At 42.9% G+C, this 22,121-nt stretch overlaps 1 protein-coding gene across 5 annotated transcripts in view; it reads left to right on the forward strand.

The window, feature by feature from the left end:
* CPQ (carboxypeptidase Q) overlaps window positions 1-22,121 on the forward strand; it is a 540,701-nt gene that overhangs the window by 43,956 nt on the left and 474,624 nt on the right. For 3 of the 5 annotated variants that reach the window (XM_040354748.1, XM_040354747.1, XM_040354749.1), the window contains exon 2: window positions 4,540-5,003. In XM_040354748.1, coding sequence (XP_040210682.1) covers window positions 4,574-5,003 — 430 coding nt within the window. In that variant the 5' untranslated portion in view covers window positions 4,540-4,573. Of the gene's footprint in view, window positions 1-1,592; window positions 1,604-3,368; window positions 3,391-4,539; window positions 5,004-22,121 lie in introns of those variants that run through there. The other 2 variants (XM_040354750.1, XM_040354751.1) reach the window with 2 other exon arrangements.

The raw sequence follows: 22,121 nt of genomic DNA on the forward strand, positions 1-22,121 counted from the left end.
ATGGGAGTCAGTAGGGCTTCAGAGGTGAGAGCCAGTGTAGCACTGAGGTGCTGAATGTCCGGTCTGTGGGAGACAGACCAAGGCCCTAAAGCATAAGGCCTGAGCTGGGGAGCTGCATTTACAAGCCAGGAGGGCTGAAAATCTTTTATTTTGGTAGCAGGACTGAAATACCGAATACCCCTGCAAGGGAACCTTCTGTTTGTTTTGAACTTTCTTTTAAATAAAAGTGGGCAAAACCAGCCCTGAAATGGAGAATTGAGTGGTGGTGTCCTTAAAGCGCTACACTTGGAGTGAACCCCTGACACATGTTACACCCGTATTTGGGGCACTTCATTATAGAGACAGTCTTTTGTGGCCTGGAATTTTTTTATTTTCTTACCAGATTTTGTCATTGTGCTGCTAGTCTCCAGAAAAACCTTGTAGGATGCTTATAGTCTGACATCTACTTTATCATATTCATGTTCTGACCATTTTCTGCAGCACAACATACACTGTGCATTTTGTGTGGTCTTTCAGTAAAGTTAGGTTCTGCACTTCAAGCTTCATATATCAAGTACATTGACCAAAACTTTTTTTTAAGGTGTACCATGAAAGGGCCAGTTGGCATCTTAAATACGGGTGTAACGTATACCCTTGTGTGTTTTCACCTTAATGCATCCTATGCAATGAAGGTGAAAAAAACGCCTTGCTGTGCCTGGCCCCCCTGAGCCCCGAATTTCCGTGGGCGCGATCCCACATCGCTTTTCCCGCGTCTTGTCGGCTCTTCATTGGATAGATTGGCAGCGCAGCCATTGGCTCCCACTGCTGTCCATGAAATCCAGGGTCGAGTCATACACTCAGCGGCTATGTATGCCGAGTGTATGACACGGGAGCGCGCCCGCAAGGTAACCTCCTCGGGGGAGAGCTTCCCAGAGGGGGTTATCTAATACGGGGAGTAGCTGCGAGAGCCGCCGTGGGACCCCAGAAGAGGACGATCGGGGCCACTCTGTGCAAAATGAACTGCACAGTGGAGGCAAGTATGATATGTTTGTTGTTTTTAAAAAAAATAAAAACCTTTAGTACCACTTTAAAGTTCACAGCCATACAATTGAAAGCATCATATAGCTATTTACCATAGTGCATGTTAGCACATGAAATAAATACGGATGGCTGATTGAGTGCCTTGATGTGATCTTATTATCAGTAAAGAGCACCACAGACAGATATTATTAAATCCCTGCTCTAATCTACATCAACAAATTGTATTCTTTACTGGACAACGTACAGAGGCAAATCTCTTCATTTCTGAAAGCACATAAATCTTCCTTAAGCTGCGAGAGTGAGGCCAGAATTATAAATACGTGGTGTTTATATGGATCTTTATAAAAATATGTAATCTTCTCAATAGATTACTGCCTTTCTGATTGATATGTTTATTTGTAAGATTCAGTGGAGCTGTAGATTGGAATTAGTGCGTTCCTTTACGCAAAAAAAAAAAGAAAGTTGGATATTCGTGGAATGAATTAATTGATCCTATTAGTCAAGTGATCCTGAATGTACAGTACTTTTTAATTAGGGATACATTTGAAGGGTCAATACATCTAAGAATCATGTTTCAGTTTTGGTGGAGAGTGGAACCACTTAAGATAGTCTTATTCTTATTCTTATATCTCTTGCAATCTCTAATCTCTGCCATTTTGCCCGTTCGAGGCAAAGAGTATAAAATCTCTTCTGTTTTTGCCTCTTCAACGGTTCCCAACAGTTTCTTCACTTTGTGGCTGATTTCATGGCCTAGAGAAAGAGATTATTTCACAGTGACCTCACTGACCTCACTCACTGAAGAAGGAACCAATGAGCTGTTCCGAAACGCGTCCTGCCTCTATGACACACTTCCTGTCCACTTCCTGTTTGTGTTCCATGCTGGTTTCTGTCTCGTTTCCTCTGACGTCATCTCCAGGCTCCAGTGTTATTGTGTCCTCTGAATATTCACAGCACATGTCGGCTGTTATCTCGTGGTCTTCCCTGGAAGCTTTACCATCACAGACTGGGACTGCCCTGCCACTGGAACATCTGGACGCACTTACTTGCTACATGCCTGTTTCATCCACTGTCTTGTAAGTGTTTTTAACTCTCTAGGGGATATTAAAAGTTTTATACTTCTGCACTTGGAGGCGCCTTGTTTGTTTTTCTGTTTCCATTAGAGATTGCTTGTCTCCCTGAGTGCTGCCTAAAGTGTGTGAAGATTTGCTGCCCTCTCCAACACAGACTTTATCTGTCAGGATTCTAATGCTTGGAGTGCCCTGGATATACACTTTTTTCGCGATGCCTAGCTGCAGCAACTCTTCTCTATCTCTCTATCTCGTAGCGGGAGCCAAGCCTGTGAGGAGGGAGCGGGCAGGGCTGAGCCATGTTATGCGTGTCTATAAATGCACACAGCCTGGCTCACGAGCGAGTCTGAACTTCTAGCCCCAAAGCTAGCAGTTTGCTATGGGGGCAGTCGGAGAAGAGGGGGATTGGACCGTGCCGGTGGGGCAACCCAGAAGAGGAAGTTCAGGGCCACTCTGGGCAAAACCATTGTACAGAGCAGGTATGACATGCTTGTTGTTAACCGGTTCCCAACAGGCTCACACAGATATACTGCGGCAGAATGGCTTCCCTGGGTGAAATCCCATGTGGGTACATCCTTCCCTTTTTTCGGCCACCATCGGAGGCACGTCCCCGCTGCATGGCCGACGGGCACGATCGCCGGCTGGCCACGCCTGATCACGTGCCAGCCTGTTTGTGTTTTGTGTAAACACACAAATCCCTATGCTGTCAGGGAAGAGGAAACATATTGTTTGTTCCTACTAAGTAGGAAAAGTTATGTCTCCTCTCCTAGTCCCAAAGGATTTCTGCTGATTGTAAATCTTTTTGGGCTAGATGATTTGAAACCCAATATAGGATTCTTTAGTTATTCGGTTATTTTTTTGGTTCTGCTATTGCCATGGTCTGTTGAATTCAGGCCAATTCACACTTGAATGGGATCCAATTAAATAATTTTCAAGCGATTTATTCAATTTAAAAGGACATGCAGTATAGAAAAAGAATAATACACCTGAGATGACCAGATCAGATATATTCATAGAGGAGAGTGGACATGTTTTATCTTCCTGGAATGAAGTGTTATTATGATGATGATGATAGACATTATTTTCAGCTAGAAAAAAGAAATTGTGTTCTTGTTATTCTTTGATGTATTCAGCAGAGGCTTTCATTGTTGCCTGGAGCTATGACCCTGCAAGCAGCATCTCACAGTTTATAATCAAATGATATCTTCCGTACCTAGAGGCTCCAGTCTGCAGTACACCAATGTTCTCATCTGACCCTGCCAAACCTTCCAGCTAATTCCAGGATATATAACCTGCTTTTTCGGTAAATTGTCAGCATGTAACCTCAATTTTCCTCTACAGTTATGATTTTCATGATATGTGTTTCTAATTATTTAACATCGTGTTGGATCAAGATTTGATGAGAGCTGTGAAGTGTTTTACTTTTTCTCACGTTTTGAGTCAATTCAATGAAAATTCTTCATGTTACTTGCAGAGTTATATATTACAAGACCGTTTGAAACGCTCAAACTAATTGCAGCTCCTATGGTCTAAAGTGTGAACTGTCTGGGTGGTCTCATTACAACCAAATTGATTGCAGCCTTTTTTCCAGTGCCATTGAAAATGTAAGACATAATCTGATTGGCTGTTATAGGAAAACTCAGAGTTTGAATTGTACACCGTCTGATAAAAAGGCGTTTGTTTTTTGCCTTGGAAGACATGTTTTTAAAGTTTACACAGTACAGTGGAACCTTGGATTATGAGCATAATCCGTTCCAAGAGAATGCTCGTAATCCAAAGCACTCGCATATCAAAATGAGTTTCCCCATAGAAGTCAATGGAAACCAAATAATTTGTTCCGCATTGTTGCCTATTGCATGCAATACCACATGTGGCCAGAGGTGGGGGGCACCGGATAGCCTTGGAAATACTCAAAGGCTTGGGGACAGCTTGGCTGAACTCGGGAACGGAGTATTTCCGAACAGCTCTGTTGTTCCCACACCTCTGGCCAAATGCGGTGCTGCACAACGCTGTGGCTTGAATCATGCTCGTTTTGCGAGACAACACTCACAAACCGAGTCAGGATTTCCCCCAAAAAATGCTCGTATTGTGAAACGCTCGTTAATCGCGTTACTCGCAACCCAAGGTTTCCCTGTATAACCACCTTTTTTTTGCCTTTACAGTTATGTTTAAGACCTAAAAATCTGTTCCGTAAAATAAACAAGACTGCATATAACTGGTTGTTGTGATTCAATAAAGACTGTTCATATTTCAGATTCTTATAGGAGGTTCTAAGCTTCAACAACCAGAACTGTTGTATGTTAAAGCAATTGTATTGGAATGCAGGCTCTCCTTTATGCCACGATGGCCTTGGCCAGACCTCTGTCAAGTACTGTATTGTTAAATACTTAAGTATTGCTTTTAAGAGACTCCTTTTGCAAACGCTTACCTTGGTCCCTTCTTCTTTCCACAGGAATTAATTAACCCAAAGAAGTGAGAGCCTCACAATGAGGACCTTTCTGAAGGCAAGTGTCCTCACGATTTATATGCTGCACTTGTGCTTATTAATTGAAAGTAAGAATGGAGTCAGTTCACGAAAATTGAAGCGTATTAAAGAAGAAGTGGCTGGCTATAAAGATGTGGCCAAATCTATTATCAATCTGGCCATTTACGGCAGTGCACAAAACAGGTCCTATGAAAGACTAGCACTATTTGTTGATACTATAGGTAATAGGGTTAGCGGTTCAGACAATCTGAAGAAGGCAATTAAGTACATGTACAATGCACTACAGGAAGACCAACTGCAGAATGTGTCTTTGGAGCCTGTGAAGGTGCCTCACTGGGAGCGTGGAAAAGAGTCTGCCATGATGATACAGCCAAGAAAGAAGAATCTTGCCATCCTTGGACTTGGCGGCAGTGTTGGAACTCCACCTGAAGGTATAGTATGGTTCTTTAACACATATTTCTACTTTTGCAGTCAAATTTGAGAAAACCTCACTATGCTGTATGTTTGTTATGTGTTCCCATTCGAACAGCATACCCAAACAAAAACATTCTTACCTTTTTTTTTTTTTTGCTGTTTCTCAGGAGAAGGTGTCATGCATAGGTGTGCGCACAGGGTGTGCCGGGTGTGCCCAGGCACACCCTAATCATTTTGTGCAGCACAGATACCCCCTACCGCCCTGGTTCCCCACTCTTTTCCTCTGCAGCACCTCCGGCTTCCCTCCTCTCCTCTCCTCTCCTCTCCTTCCAGCTGTTGCTGCAGAGATGTTTTAGGATGAGTGAGGGAAGGGGGCGGTAAATATGTATTCATCAGCCTCTTCCCTTTCTGAATGAACGTGGTGAGTGATCGGTAGTGTGTCTGAGCTTTGGGGTGCACACCCTAATGCAATAGGCTGCGCACACCTATGGTGTCATGGCTGATTGCAGGGACTTTTCAACAATGTCAGAGTTGAGCCTCATACACACGATCAGATTTCCATCGGACTTTTCCGTGGATTTTTGTCCAAAAGGGCATTGGCCGTGAAATTGCTATGCATACACAGGCCAGAATTTTTTCAGCCAACATTCACCATACCACGTGGTTTTTCAGCTCTTTACTGCCACCCTTTGGGCAACTTTGGCTATTGTGGTCTGATGTTTGGTTCTGAGCGAATGCGTGTTTGAACTTTGGATTTTAGTCTGATGGACTTGTGTACACACATTCGGATGATCCTCCATCAGACATTTGTTGTCGGAAAGATTGAGAGTATTTGCAGCGAACGTTTGTTCGTTTAAAAACCAAAAACAATTGTCCGATGGAGCATACAGACAGTCGGATTGTCCAATAAAACAAGTCTGTCGGACCGTTGTTGTGAAAGTCAGATCGTGTGAAATGGGCATTTAGTCTGTCCTAAAGACAGGACGAGCTCCCTATCATACAATGTAAGAAGCCCAGCTTCTAAAGCAGCCCATAAATGGGTCAGTTTTTCTTGTTCAGCCAGCAGGTTGAATGAAAAAAGCTGAACTGATTCCCCCCATCCACATGTAGTTTCAACCTTTTTACTAGGGCCGCAGTCCCAAATTCTATTCCTGCTAGTGCAGCAGCCAGGCAACTAGCAACGTTGTTTCCTGCATCCAGGAAATGTTCTATAAGGCTCCATTCACACAGGCGGACTCCGTTCCTACGGAGTCCGCCTGCTCCCGCCAGCTCAGCGAGAGATCAGTCCGCAGATCTCCGCTGAGCCGACGGATGACAAGCTCCTCTCTGCTCACTGAGCGGGGAGGGGCTTGTCGGGCACCGCTGTCTCCTATGGAGCGATCTGATGAAAACGGACAGCATGTCTGTTTTCATCAGATCTTACCCGATCCGATCTGCATGGACGGATGGGGACCTGCCCCCCATACGTCTGTTTTTAGCAGGTCGGATGTCAGCGGACATGTCTCCGCTGACATCCGACGCTCCATAGGGATGCATGGATCGGCCATTGACAGGCGGACTCGAACGGTCCGTCCATGTGAATGAGGCCTAAGGGTTGTCTTTTTAAAGTGTATTGCAACAATAACTTGGATAGGCTCAGGGAACTGTGGGATACTCCACATAACTAACAGGAACTTCTAGTAGCCCTGCAGAACGGTCCCTGTAATAGTGGGACAACAAATGGACAGTCCAGGGGCACCTTTCGCAATGTCCCAGGTCAGACAAACCATGTACTTTTTGTGACGGGGGTAATAGAGGGAACACTCAATTAAATCCTCCCCCTTTCAGTAATCATGGTATCCTCTCAAGCTTGGAATATCCCCCAGACACGAGCAGGCAGGCTAATCTGGGAACCCCCAAGACAGTTATTCATTGGTACCCCTCTTTAGGTCCTGATAGGGCCTGCTCAGCCACAAACCTTATCAGTATGGTGGGGATCCGAATGAGCAGGCTGGATGGCCAGAAAAGCAGGCCGCCCCCTGGCTGGGAACCTCTACTCCAGGGAAGGAACACTACTGACCTTGGGATCTCAGACTATCTATACACTCCCCAACCCCCGTTTGGACACGCCTCTCCAGGGATTGGGAAAGGAAAACCATCACATACCTTAGTAAAAACAGCACACATAGAATACAAAAACACTTGTTAGGCACACATTTAACCCTTTGATCGCCCTAGATGTTTAACCCCTTTCCCAGCCAGTGCTATTAGTACAGTGATAGTGCATATTTTTTAGCACTGATTACTGTATTGGTGTCACTGGTTCCCACAAAGTGTCAGTGTCAGATTGGTTGCTGCAATATTGCAGTCCTGCTGGAAGTTGTTGACAAACATTAAAACGTGTAGCGCATTTAACAAATGAAATAACACCAAAATAAGTTAAATATAGTGTACATCAGTGAAACAATGCCAATAGTATGTTGTGAAACACTGAATAATATAAATCAAAGTCACTGGTGGGTGAAGATGATAATCAAAAAGTTCAATGTGAATAGAAGTGGTAGTACTCCCAATGGTCTGGGATGAACCGAGTGCAATGAAGAAAACCGCCACCAACCAATGAAGAAGAGGCTTACCAGAAGCGGTGAACCCTAACGAACATACGTTCATAGGGTCAACTGGGCATGATGTAAACCACTGTAAAAAATGGATCGGCTGCAGTTCCCAGGGAAATGACTCACACACCGATCCAATGAAAGCAAGAGGATGTTGAAATATGTAGGGTGCTTCCGGGAGGTGCCCAATAGGGGCCGGGAAGTGGAGCCAATACGATGGAATATTAAGGAGAAGGGCACATAGCGTAATACTGTATGTAAGAACACTTACAATTAGAAGAATAAAACAGGGCTTATCAAATGGTAAAAACAGCAGCAGTGGAGTCACCCAGCGCGTTTCGCAACAAAATGCATCGTCTGGGGACTTTAATTTATATTATTCAGTGTTTCACACCATACTATTGGCATTGTTTTTTCACTGATGTACACTATATTTAACGTATTTTGGTGTTATTTAATTTGTTAAATGTGCTACTCTTTTTATGTTTGTCTTGTTCTTCACCATTTGTCCACTGGTAGTGTTGGCTGCTTAATTTTAGAATTTTTTTGTATTTTGTTACCCACTGGAAGTTGTTGATCGCTGCCATTACTAGTATAAAAAAAAGATAAAGAAAAAAAAAACGATTATAAGGAGGAGAAAAATTCTCCTCCGAATATAGGGATTTTTGAAGTGGGGTGTTACTCTTAATATTCAAGGCAAGCGCACAAAACACAATGTTTTTTGAAAAAATATCAAAATAAGTTTAATTTTCATATAAAAATCCATAAAAGTTTTCATATAAACAGTTTACATGATTATGACCACAAAATTTGGTAAAGAAATGAGAAAGAAAGAATTATAAATGCAGACTGCCAACTAGTTTCACACTATTGTGCTTCGTCAGGGCTTGCAATTCGTCCTTTTTTTTTTTTTTTTACATATGGTGGTCTGTGTATGACATAAAAATACATCATTAATACAATTAGTAAAATATAACCTATTCCATGTTATGTATTATGTATGATTTTGTTTATGCTGTTTGGATGCTTGCAATTGTTTTCCAGCAAGATGGAAAAATAAACCAGAAACTTTGTTTTCGTCTTTGACTGCCAGTCTGTAGAAATTCAGTGTGTGCTGAACCCATCCAAGGGGTCACACACCCTGCTACCGAGCTAACCCCTCAAAATAGATACAGGAGGAGACTCCCAGTGACCAATGCTGATGATGGCTCCACAAACTCTGGAGGCTTGCCAACCTTGTATACATTGCAATACCCCTACTTGGTGTTCTCGCAAAGAGGTTGTCTACCCAAAAACAAAAGGCAGGATAATATAATTGTTTTTTTAACCACTTCAGCCCAGGAGGATTTGACTGCCCAATGACCTGGCCATTTTTTGCGATTCGACACTGCGTCGCTTTAACTGACAATTGTGCGATGTGGCACCCAAACAAAATTTACGCCCTTTTTTTCCCACAAATAGAGCTTTCTTTGATATTTGATCACCTCTGCAGTTTTTATTTTTTGTGCTATAAACAAAAAAAAGTGACAATTTTGAAAAAAGCAATATTTTTTGCTTTAATAAATATCCCCCAAAAATATATATAAAAAAAAAAAAATTCCTCAGTATTCGTCTACATAATTTTGGTAAAAAAATCGCAATAAGCATATATTGGTTTGCGCAAAAGTTATAGCGTCTACAAAATAGGGTTAGTTTTTTTTTTTTACTAGTTATGGTGGCGTTCTGGGAAGGGGTTAACCACTATGTGGCGAGGAAGGTGTTAAACATGTCCTAGGGAGTTATTCTAACTGTGTGGGGGCTAGGCTACCTGTGACAAGACACCGATCACTGCTCCCGATGACAGGGAGCAGACGATCGGTGTCCTGTCACTAGGCAGAACAGGGAGATGCCTTGTTTACACAGGCATCCCCTGTTCTGCCTCTCCGTGACATGATCGCGGGACACCGGCGAACAACGGTCACGGAGAGTGCGGTGGACACGGCTTGTTAAAGGGGACGTATGGGTACATCCAGTTGCCTACCGCTTCCATTCTGCTAACGTATATCGGCATGCAGCGGTAGGCAAATGGTTAAATGGGCTCACTGAGCCTCGTATGTTTCCTTCCCGGTCTTTTGCACAATGCATTCTATGCATTAAGGTGAAAAAACTTCTAGCGGTCACCAACCCCTCGTTTTACTTATCTGAGCCGTGGAATTCACTCGGCTGTGATGCGCTCTCCCTCTCTCCACAGGGTCCTGAATCTTGATTGGATAGATTAATAGCAGCTCAGCCATTGGCTCCCGCTGCTGTCAATTGAATCCAATGATGCAGGCATTGGGGGGGCGGGGCCGAGTCATACATTTGGCAGGTATGGATGCTAAATGAATGACTCAGGAGCGTGCCCACAAGGTAACCCCCCCTGGGAGAGCGCTTCTCCTAGGCGTTATCTGATGTGGGGAGGAGCCGCGATAGCCGCTGAGGAACACCAGAAGTCGCAGATCAGGGCCAGCAAAAAAAAAAGCTTTACAATCACTTTAACCAGTCAGTGGTCATAAAGTTATGGCAGATCGATGTATGTGATCTGAGTGGACCTGACAATACAATACAATTTAATCTAATCGGGGAAGGAAAATTCTCAAATATTAGGTTTCCAAAAGACGGAACATTTCCTTGTCTAGAAGGAACATCAGGCATAACATGAGGATGGAGCTGTCTATGACTTTTCACAACAATATCACTTAATTACCTTCTGCTGGTACAACAAAGAGGGTGTAAAAATGCTTTTTACTTCTTCATAACTTTACATATTGCCTTGAGATCACTTAGTCCTAAAGCCCAAATTCCGAATCGGGATTAGTTATCACCATCCCCAAGCTGTTATTTTCACTTGTCAAGAAAGCGGTTAATTTCTTTGTGTGAAATAACTTTTTTTTCTGCGGTTTGTGTGTAATACAGAGGCAGCTAGTGAAGTCTTTAACGAGGCCTGAACTTTCCAAAGTAAAAAATGTCATTAACTATAAAAACCTCCTAGTTTCACTTTGGGGGCCTGACTTCCGGTCTAGGTTAAGGGTTAGTTAGGGGGTTCCTGAAAAACTGCCTATGCAGAGGTATGGCTGGCCATAGATGGAGCAATTTTCTTTCTTGCAACCTCGGGAATCCCTCCCATGGAACCATTATGTTCTGTTTTGTATAACAACCGCTGACAATAATCCAACAGGCTGGTTGTATCCAAGTTGATTGATCAACTTGGGTAATTCGCCTGCCCATACATGGTTTGGATCTCGGCTGGTTCCTGTTGATTTGAACCAACTATGGCTAGAGGTGTCTGTAGATAATAACCAGCTGTGCAGCTTTGATTAAAGTTGAACAATGCCCCTGCTGTAGGTGTAAGCCATATATGTACAGTGGGACCTCGGATTGCGAGTTACACGGTTAACGAGCATTTTGCAATGCGAGCACTGTATTTTGAAAAATCCTAACTTGGCGCCATTCGGAAATGCTCCGAAAAACTTGGAAATAATCCTTTACCGAGCCTTTTTGAGGTTTGCGAATGTCAGCCGAGCTGTCCTTGGCCTTTCCGGCTGTTTTCGAGGCTCTCTGGCGCCCCCCGCCTCTGGTTGCATGCAGTCCTGCATGCCATAGAAGTCAATGCGGAACAAATTATTTTAGTTCCCATTGACTTAAATTGGCAAACTCGCTTTGATATGCGAGTACTTTGGATTACGAGCATTCTCCTGGAACAGATTATGCTCGTAATCCAAGGTTCCTGGACTTTCCTCGCCCTGTATACTTGTTGGAACATTACTAAGATAATGCCTGCAATTATTGTTCATCCTGACTATAATGAGAGCAGGGTCTCGGATTCAAAACCCTGCACATGCCTGGTTTGCCGTCTCCTCCATCACAGCAGTGATTAGCTCAGAGCTGCTGTGACGGGGAGGAAGGCGCGCTCATGCTCATGCTCATGCGCAGTGGTTTGAATCGGGGGAGCTTGTACCTGTGATAACGGAGGTTAAAAGTAATGGCTGGAGTCATCTTAAAGTGGTTCTAAAGGTAGAAGATTTTTTACCCATATGTGTCCGGGGGGTTGCGATTTATCCAAAAGGGGGCCTTTTACTTTAAAGTGACTGATGGGTTCACCTTAAAGTGTAACTCAAGGCAATTTTTATAATTTTTTTTTCCCAGTTTTCATAAAGTGAAGAGGTATTCAAATGCCTGTCAGGTTTTTATCGCTTTCGGTGCCCCAGTTAGGAAGATGCACTTTCTCAACCCCATTTTAGCTTTTTTCACCAGAACATACATTCTGGTGACAATCAGGAACTCCTCACTTTCGAGGGATTTCACTTCACTTCCTGTTTTAGCTATGGGACATGAAGTGAACATTAGGACACAGATGTGGAGCAAAAAAACTGACAGGGGTTATAGCCCTCCCTTACTCTAGCCCCCAAAAATGTTTGAATAGCTGTGAATACTGTGCATTTTTTCTTTTTTTTTATATACTATTGAAGATTACAACACTTTCTATGAGAGGAAAAAATATTCTTTCTATGCTGTTCTGCAGTTAACGCTTCCCTGCTGTGCTCCTGCATTGGCTGTGTTATCAGCACCATGTAGAGCAGACTACAAGCGCTGAGTAGGGAACAGACAAGAAGTTGATTATTTGAACATTAGCTATCCTTCCATTCCTAAAAAGGGGTGTAAAGCGTCAAATTGCTACATTTAGTGGTTTGGCCATTAACGATTTGTAGAGGTATCTTGCCTTTTAATCAGACTGGAGCCATTTATTACAGACAGACTCCATGAAGAATACATTTAAGTGCTGTGCATTGAAGTGTAAGGTGCCTGATATGCCTTTGTTTTTAAAACTGAGGCTCCACCACTTCTCTATCACTTCTAAATCAAGGGCACATGCCTGCAAGCCTTTCTGTGTTTATTTTAGTTCGCACCTAAAGTGGACCTAGCATCAGATCATTCAGATGTATTTTCTCATGCAAGCTAGACTATATTGTCAAAAGTATTGGGAAACCTGCCTTTACCTGCAAATTAACTTTAATGACGTCTTAGTCCGTAGGGTTCAATATTTAGTTTGCCCACCCTTTTGCAGCTATAACAGCTTCAACTCTTCTGGGAAGGTTGTCCACAAGGTTTAGAAGTGTGTCTATGTGAATGTTTGACCATCATCTATGTCTTTTATGGACCTTGCTTTGTGCACTGGTCCAAATCATTCGGTGTATGGGGAATTAACGTGTGGGGTAGTTTTTCAAGGGTGGCCCCTCACTTCCAGTGAAGGGAACTCTTGTCGTGTCAGTATACTAAAACATTTTGGAAAATGTCATGCTCTAAAATTTTGTGGGAACAGTTTGGGGGTGGCTCCTTCCTGTTCCAACATGATATATACAGTGGATATAGAAAAGAATCACCCCCCTTTAACCACTTGCTTACTGGGCACATATACCCCCTTCCTGCCCAGGTGAAATTTCAGCTTTTAGCACTGCGTCGCTTTAAATTAAAATTGCGCGGTTGTGCGACGTGCCTCCCAAACAAAATTGATGTCCTTTTTTTCCCACAAATAGAGCATTCTTTTGGTGGTATTTGATCACCTCTGAGGTTTTTATTTTTTGCGCTATAAACAAAAGAGCGACAATTTTGAAAAAAAAAAACACAATATTTTTTACTTTTTGCTATAATATCCAATTTTTTTTTTTTTTAAATATTTTTTTTCTCAGTTTAGGCCGATATGTATTCTACATATTTTTGGTAAAAAAAAATCGTAATAAGCGTATAGTGATTGGTTTGCGCAAAAGTTCTAGTGGCTACAAAATAGGGGATAGAATTCTGACTTTTTTTTTATTATTTTTTTTTACTAGTAATACGGCTATCTGTGAATTTTGTCAGGACTGCGATATTGCAGCGGACACATCGGACACTTTTGACAAATTTTTGGGACCATTCACATTAATACAGCGAACAGCGCTATAAAAATGCATGGATTACTGTATAAATGTGACTGGCAGGGAAGGGGTTAACACTAGGGGGCGAGGAAGGGGTTTAATGTATTCCCTGGGTGTGATTCTTACTGTGGGGGGAGGGGACAGACTGGGGGAGGTGACCGATGCTGTGTCCCTATGTACAAGGGACACAGCATCTGTCTCCTCTCCCTGACAGGACGCGGAGCTCTGTGTTTACACTCAGAGCTCCACGTCCCTGCTCTGTCATTGGCGATCGTGGGTACGTGGCGGACATTGTGGCCGCCAGGCATGCGCATCGGCATCTCGGAGACGCGCCGGGAGCGCGCGCCCCCCAGTGGCTGGAGGACGTCAAAAGACGTCCTCCTGGATTTATAGAGCCACCTTGAGGCCGTCTTTTTACTACGGCCCGGGACTCAAGTAGTTAAAATCACATTTTTTTACTTAGTAGCCTGAAATGAAGTCGTACAGTTTTTGTTTTATCCAGCTGTAATTATAAGGTCCAAGTGAAAGATATAACATATCAGGAAAAATTCAAAAACAGAATCAGTGAGTTGGAAAAAGCATCACCCCCCCCCCCTCCTAAAAATGACTTGTACACTCAATCAGGTGTAGCTAATCACCTTAATGGCAGACAAAGCCACAAAGCCATTTGACTTTCAACTGAGATCAAAAGAGCTTTCCTGTAGCATTTTAGTCCCTGGTAGTGCACCTGAAGCAAACAATCAAATATGGGTGGCAAGGCACTGTCAAAAGATCTCCTGGATAAAGTTGTGGACAAAGTCCTGACTTGTGGACAAGTCAGGAGACGGATACAAAACAATTACAAAGGCTTTATCAATGCCTTGAAGCACAGTGAAGTCTATTAAGAAGTGGAAGGTATTTGGTACAACACAGACCCTGCCTGGATCAGGACTTCACTCCAAACTGGATGACAGAGCCTGGAGGAAACTGGTCAGAGGCTACCAAGAGGCCTACAGCAATTCTGAAGGAATTTATGTCAGAGTGGTAAAAAAAAGGCCACATGCAATTATGACTGAGCTTTGCCAAAACGCACCTTGAAGATTCTGAAGCCTCCTGGAACAAGGTGTTATGGTCAAATAAGACTAAAACTGAATTATTTTGCCTCAACACCAAACGATATGTCTGGCGGAAATCCAATACAGCTCACCTAAAGTAAAGCATGAAGGTAGTAATATACAGTAGTGTTATGGGTGTGTTTCTCTCCAGCAGGGACTGGAGCACTTTGAAAATTTGATAAGGCAAAATACCATCAAATTCTTTAGGACAATCTGCTGCCCTCTGCCAGAAAGTTGTCAATGGGAAGAAAGTTTACCTTACAACATAACAATGACCCAAAGCACACATCAAAAATGGCAACACATTGGTTGAAGGAGAAAAAGGTGAATGTCCTTGCATGGCCTAGTCAGAGCCCAGACCCCTTTGAAAATCTGTGGAATGACTTGAAGACTGCAGTCCACAAACGGTCACCTTCAAATTTAACTGAACGTGAGCAATTCTGCAAAGAGTGGGCAAATATTGCAAAGTCTAGATGTGCAAATTGAGTAGACCTATCCCAACAGACTAAAGGCTGCAATTAAAGCAAAAGTGGTTCAACAAAATACTGTCGGGGGTTGGTCTTTGTTCCAACTCTGTAATTCTGTTTTTTGAATTTTTTTTTTTTTTTTGTTTTTTTTTTTTTTTTCCTGACATGTTGTAATATCTCTTACTTGGATGTTATAAGTTGCACTGAGTAAATACAGCTGAATAAATCAAAAACAGTGTCTGTCTTTATTTCACGCTGCAAAGCAGCAAAAGGTGGTGACTAAGGGGTTGATTCTTCTTCTATACCCACTATTCATTGTATTAATGACCCAAGCTGAAGCAATGTAACTATGTATAATATAGCCATATAAAAAGGAAAAAAGTGCGCTTACCAAAAAAACAACAAATAGTGAACAAGCTGCTGACTCAAAAATGTTATACTAACATAAAATCTTATACAAAAACGTGGAGTAGCGCTAAAAATGTTTTACCATTTGTTTTCACTTATTTGTACTACACAATTTTGATTGACATTGGTTTTCACATAGCCTTCTGTCATTTGAAGGCCTTCAGTTTTTTTAGCGCTACTCCACATTTTTGTATAATATAGCCATGCCTGGAATTCTTTAAAATACAGAAAAAACTTTCGAAATGAAATATCATTTGTGTATGGCCATCTTAAAGTGATACTAAAGTCTTCTTTTTTTTTTTTCTCTCTTTGAAAATAACAAACATGTTGTACATACCTGCTTTGTGCAGGGGTTTTGCACAGAGCAGCCTGGATCCTCCTCCTATCGGGTCTCTTGTTGGAGTTCTGGTGCCTCCCTCCTGCCGAGTGCCCACACAGCAATCAGATTGCTATGGGAGCACCCACGCAAAGCCGTTGCTCTTTGTGTCCATTCAGACACAGAGCCACGGTTAGGCCCTGCCCTCTCCCTCCCCATTGGCTAACTGACTTTGCCAGCAGTGGGAGCTAATGGTACCACTGTGTCTCAGCCAGGAGGGAAAGTCACAGACACCTGAGGCACTCGTGGCCATCGCTGGACAGAGATGGGGCTCAGGTGAGTATTAGGGGGCTGCTGCATACAGAAGGCTTTTTATCTTAATACATTAAGATAAAAAACCTTCTGACTCTACAACCACTTTAACGCTCACACACCCACACAGGTTGAACTGGATGGACTGTTGTCTTTATTCAGTCTGAATAACGATGTAACTAAGGAGGCCATATATGGTGCAAAGTAGTTGCAGGAAATACATTTGCACAATTCCCCCATCAACAGACAGTGCTGACAGGGGAAACCCTCCCATGGCATACCTCCCAACTTTTGAACTTCAGAATGAGGGACCCTTGGAGTAAGACGTGTCTGGCAGCGTGCTACATGCACCATGGCAAAAGTGGGTGTGGCCAAACTCAAACCAGTGGGAGGGGCTTAATGGATACAGTATTTGGGAGAGTGAGTTGCGTACAGAGTGCAGGGTTCTGGAGTGCGTTGCGTACAGAGTGCAGGGTTCTGGAGTGCGTTGCGTACAGAGTGCAGGGTTCTGGAGTGCGTTGCGTACAGAGTGCAGGGTTCTGGAGTGCGTTGCGTACAGAGTGCAGGGTTCTGGAGTGCGTTGCGTACAGAGTGCAGGGTTCTGGAGTGCGTTGCGTACAGAGTGCAGGGTTCTGGAGTGCGTTGCGTACAGAGTGCAGGGTTCTGGAATGCGTTGCGTACAGAGTCCATTCATCTATTTAACACATCTCACTATTGCACCTCTCCTAAGCTATAACCTCCACACGTACAAACCACACACACGCACACACACCACTCCTCTGCCCTCCCCTTCCCCAAAGTTCTACAATCTTCCACATGGTTTTCTTTACCTTTCTGTAGCTGGCTCTGTCACGGCTTTGTTTTTCCATTTCAGTGCGCAGCATAAATTAGTACACCCCAACAGATTTGTCATAAAACCTTTACTTTCCTTTCATTTTAAAAATTTCTATGTAACTCTATACTACAAAATACTCCCACACATGCCTGTCATTGATTGCAACCAAAATTTGTCAATTTTCACACACAAAAAAAAGATTTTTCCTAACAAATTCATTCAAGACCATGTATACCCCAATGAAAGTCTTAGGAGCAAAGCTAAATTTTAGATCACAAAATCCTAATAAACAAGAATTCAACTACAGGTGAGTCTGATTATTCATTAGACAGGTGTCCAGCAGACAGTTGGTTTATAAAAGTGCGTTACTTGGGCCCCTTTCACACTTGTGTGACTTGACTTGTCCTGCGACTTGTGATTTCAAAGTCGCATGACAAGTCATACCCCATGACTTCCAATGATTACCTTTCATATCTGTGCGACTTCAAGTCGCACCGACTTCAAAGTAGTCCTTATACTACTTTGGTCCAACTTTGATGCAAGTTGAGGTCCATAGACCAAGTTTACACAGGTATTCCCTGAAATCGGGGAAAAATTGCGGCCACAAGATTGCAGTAAAATCATGCGACTTAAGTGGCAGTAGTGTCAAAGGGGACCTTAACAAAAAAAAACTTTCCATTTCATGCAATGGTACCACATGGAAGAGAAATGTCACAAGGCCTGAGAAAATAATTTCTTTACATAAGAAAGGTGAAGGCTACAAGAAGATTAGCAAAGCTTTATTTATCAGTCAGAATAATATAGCAAAAGTCATACAAAAATTTAACAAGAATGGAACTGCAACCATCTTGCAGAGATGTCTGGGCCATCCACTGAAGTTAACACCTTGAAAGGCGTGTCTTCTGAAGAGAAGGGTTGAAGAAAATCACCACACAAGTTCACTGCAGTAGAAAGCCAAACTGGAGTGATTGTGTCCTGTGACACAATGCGGCGTACACTTCAGAGGAATGGCATGCATGGGTGTCGTCAACGAAGGACGCCTCTCCTAAAGCCCATGCACAAAAAAAAACGCCTAGAAAAACTGTATGTCGTCGCAAAGTTGAGTACAAAGTAAAATGCATAGGGCCAGATTCTCAGAAGAGATACGACGGTGTATCTCAGGAAACACCGTCGTATCTCTGTTTTTGGCCCCGGGTATCTATGCAAGTGATTCCTAGAATCATTTTCGCATAGATACGGCCAAGATCCGACAGGTGTAAGTCACTTACACTGTCGGATCTTAGATGTAATTTGACGCTGGCCGCTAGGTGGCGTTTACGTTCAGTTCTGATTTGGCTATGCAAATGAGCCTGATACGCCGATTCCCGAACGAATTTGCACCGCGTAGTCGTCGTTTAAGTAAGCGTAAGGTTACCCCTGCTATAGGAGGGGAACCTTACGCCAGTCCGCCGTATGCCATGTTAAGTATGGTGTTGGGTCAGCATCGTCTTTTTCCGTCGGTTACGCCGTTTTACTAAGTTGTCCGTGAATACGACTTTACGTCAATGACGCTCACGTCGGCGACATTGATGTTTTCCGCCGTGAGCTGGAGCATGCGCACTGGGCTCTTTTTCCGCCCGGCGCATGCGCAGTTCGATCGGCGCGGGGGCGCGCTTAATTTGAATACAAGCCGCCCCCTTTGAATTACGCGGCCATACGCCGGGCCATTTACACTACGCCACCGCAAATTACGGAGCAAGTGCTTGGAGAATACGGCACTTGCTCCAGTAAGTTGCGGTGGCGTGGTGTAAATGGCTTACACTACGCCAACGCAGATTCTTTGAGAATCTGGCCCACAGTGTCTACAGTAAAACATGGCGGTGGCAGTGTCCTTCTGTGGGGCTACCATCACTCAATGCCCTTGGTCGTCGTTCTACTGTTTATTGTGACACAAGAGGAATTTACTATCTTATTGAGAGCCTCATATTGCGGTGTGGGATGTAGAAGGCGTACTTGAGCTAGTATTTGTACTTGAGCTAGTATTTGTATATAACACTTACCACAGGATACATTGGCTCCTCTTTCACAGAAAAAGATGTGCAGAGGTACTTTGTATAGGTACTATGATAATGTAATTCTGTCTCATTTATTGTTTTGTGAAGACAGATCTGGTTTAAAGGTTAGTTTACTAATCTGTTCCTGTACATACAGGTTATTTACTAGTTGTTAATGTGTCTTTACTCTTTACTGCTGAAATGAAACTGGTATAAATGGCTTGTTCGTTTAGAACTCACATTTGATTAGATTGACGTCCTTTCCTGCTAAAAGCTTGACAAATTTAGGATTTTTTTCCCATAAAAAAACAAACAAAAAGCAGACACTAAGGCCCCTTTTACACTGGGGCATTTTTCGGGCATTATTCGAACGTTATTCGAGCGTTATTCGACCAAAGCCTCATCTGCAATCCCAATGTGGTGGTAAAGCACCGCTAAGACCCCAACGTTTTAGGGCGTTTTTGCAGTACCTCAGTGTGAAAGGGCAAGGCGTTTTTGGAGAGGGGCACCCAAAAGCTGCTCCAAAGATGCTACTTGCAGGACTCGGTGTGAAAGGGTCCATTGAGATGCATGGAGAGCGTTTTATGAGCGTTTTAATAGCGCCATTTTTAATGCTAAAACGCTGTAAAAACGCTTCAGTGTGAAAGGGGTCTTGGGTAAATGTATTTTTAGTTTACATATTTGGGACTGAATGTGTTTACCCAGAGATAAATGTAAAGTGATTCTAAAGGCTGAAGGTTTTTTTTTTACTTTTATGCAAAAAACTTCAGTATGCAGTTCCCCCTACCCCCCTCGTCCCCTAATACTTACCTGAGCGATGTGCACAAGAGCAGCTACTCTCCCGGGTCTCTGCATCCTCATCCTCAAACAGCAGAGACATTTTCTCCCGCATACAGTGGCATACCAGTATTTAAAAATGCTACCTACCAATCAGAACCCAGAAAAAAGTGACGCCCCACCCTCCAAGGTCATGATGTCATACATATAGTGACCAGTTTCTTGTATAGAGGTAAATGAGGAAAAATAAAGCCCACATTTACAGAGTCAAATTGCATCATTCCTGACATATCAACAGGTACTGGGCCTGATGCTCACCAAGGCTTGCATATAGTTGGCATTTTACCCACGATATAAACTTTAAACTTAATAAGCAGTTAATCCGAAGCAGTAGAACTATCATTTATCCATCAGCCCCACATTAAATTTAAATGGTACCTCTCTAATAAGATGTGTAGTGTTTTACAGCGGTAAGGTACTATTTACTTGGAATGACATTCTTAAAAGAGAAGTATAGCTAAATATGTTTTAGCCATACTCTCTTTTGGGACATGGCAGTGCGCTTACTTGTGTTCCCCTGTGACCTAGAATAATCTGACAGCGGGCTAAAGCCTGCTTTCAGCTGACGTCACAGAGCCGCTTCAGGTTCCATATTATTGGGATCCACCCATATGCCTGGTCAGCAGCTGGCTCAGTCTCGCAGTGTACGGCTGAAGACTAGATTCGCCCATTCCTACCCCCTCCCTAGCCCTGCACTCCAGTGGGTGCTGGAGGGGCAGAGACGAGAGCGGTGACTGACAGTCACCACTCTGCTCAGAGCTAATCAAGAACTGAGCAATCAGTGGGCTTGTTAAAGCTCAGTTCTCTGGCTTAGAGTCGGAAGGGAGACAGCTAAGGCATAGAGATGAGTATGTATGTTTGTCTGTTTTTTGACAACCCCATACTGTACCTCTCCTTTAACCACTTCAGCCCCCTTCCTGACCAGAGCACTTTTTGCAATTCGGCACTGTGTCGCTTTAACTGAAAACTGCGCGGTCGTGCGACGTTGCACCCAAACAAAATTGACGTCCTTTTTTCCCCACAAATAGAGTTGTCCATTGGTGGTATTTGATCACCTCTGAATTTATTTATTTTTTGCGCTATTAACAAAAGAAGAGTGCCAATTTTGAAAAAAAAAAACGATTTTTTACTTTTTGGTTTAATAAATATCACAATTTGAAAAAAATAAATTTCCTCAGTTTAGGCCGATCTATATTCTTCTACATATTTTTGGTAAAAAAATCACAATAAGCGTATATTGATTTGTTTGCGCAAAAATTATAGCGTCTACAAAATGGGGGATAGTTTTATTGCATTTATTTATATATATATATATATATATATATATATATATATATATATATATATATATATATATATATATATATATATATATATATATATATATATTAGGGCTGTGCAAATTAACTTTAAATTAATCGATTAATCTTTAATTTTTTTGATCGATCAAAATCTTTTTGATCGATTTAAAAATTCTTTTGATTGGTACTCGCCTCTCCGTCGGCTTCTGGGCCTTCAGGGAGTTCCGTCGGAGATCCAGTAACGTCACGGACACCGGCGGGGCTTGCCGTGTCCATCTGAAGGGCTCATTTGCTGTGCCTTCATATCTGCATGCCGGCGGGACCTTACTATCTGCCACTCTATCACTTCCCTCTATCAACCTGGGATTCTACAACCATCTACTGCAGTGGTTCTCAACCTGGGGGTCGGGACCCCCTCGGGGGTCAAATTATGATTTGCCAGGGGTCACCAAATCCTGGGCTGTTCCTGAAGCCTGCACTGTTCTCCCAGGAAGGGAAATGATAAGAGGGGGAGTAACAAAGAAAAAGGGAGAGAAAGGAAAAAAAAGAGAGAGCAAGAAAGACGGTTAGAGAGAGGGATGGGGGAAAAAAAACAAGGAATCAGGATAGAGAGAGATAAAAGGGAAAGAAAGGAGAACCAAGAGAAAGAGTGGTACATCCTAAAATGTACTATAAGGGGTTTTAATACTGTACGAGTGGAAGGCACTCAGGGAGCGCTAAATTACTTGTCTTGCCTTGGGTGCTTTCAACCCACGCTATGAAAATAATTTTACTGTTGGGGTTCCCAACAACTTGGGAAATTTTATCAAGGGGTCGCGGCACTAGAAGGTTGAGAACCACTGATCTACTAGGAGTTGTGATAGTTCCCTTCATGGGACATCTACATGCCAACGGACTAATGTTAACCTCTCCTCATCTGGATTTAGCAATGGTATCGTTGTACACATTTTTATACCAGTATCATACTTGGCTACATGTTTTTATGACTGCTTTTGGTACCGTTTGGTA

This window comes from Rana temporaria, chromosome 5, assembly GCF_905171775.1.
Source record: "Rana temporaria chromosome 5, aRanTem1.1, whole genome shotgun sequence".
Lineage (NCBI taxonomy): Eukaryota > Metazoa > Chordata > Amphibia > Anura > Ranidae > Rana > Rana temporaria.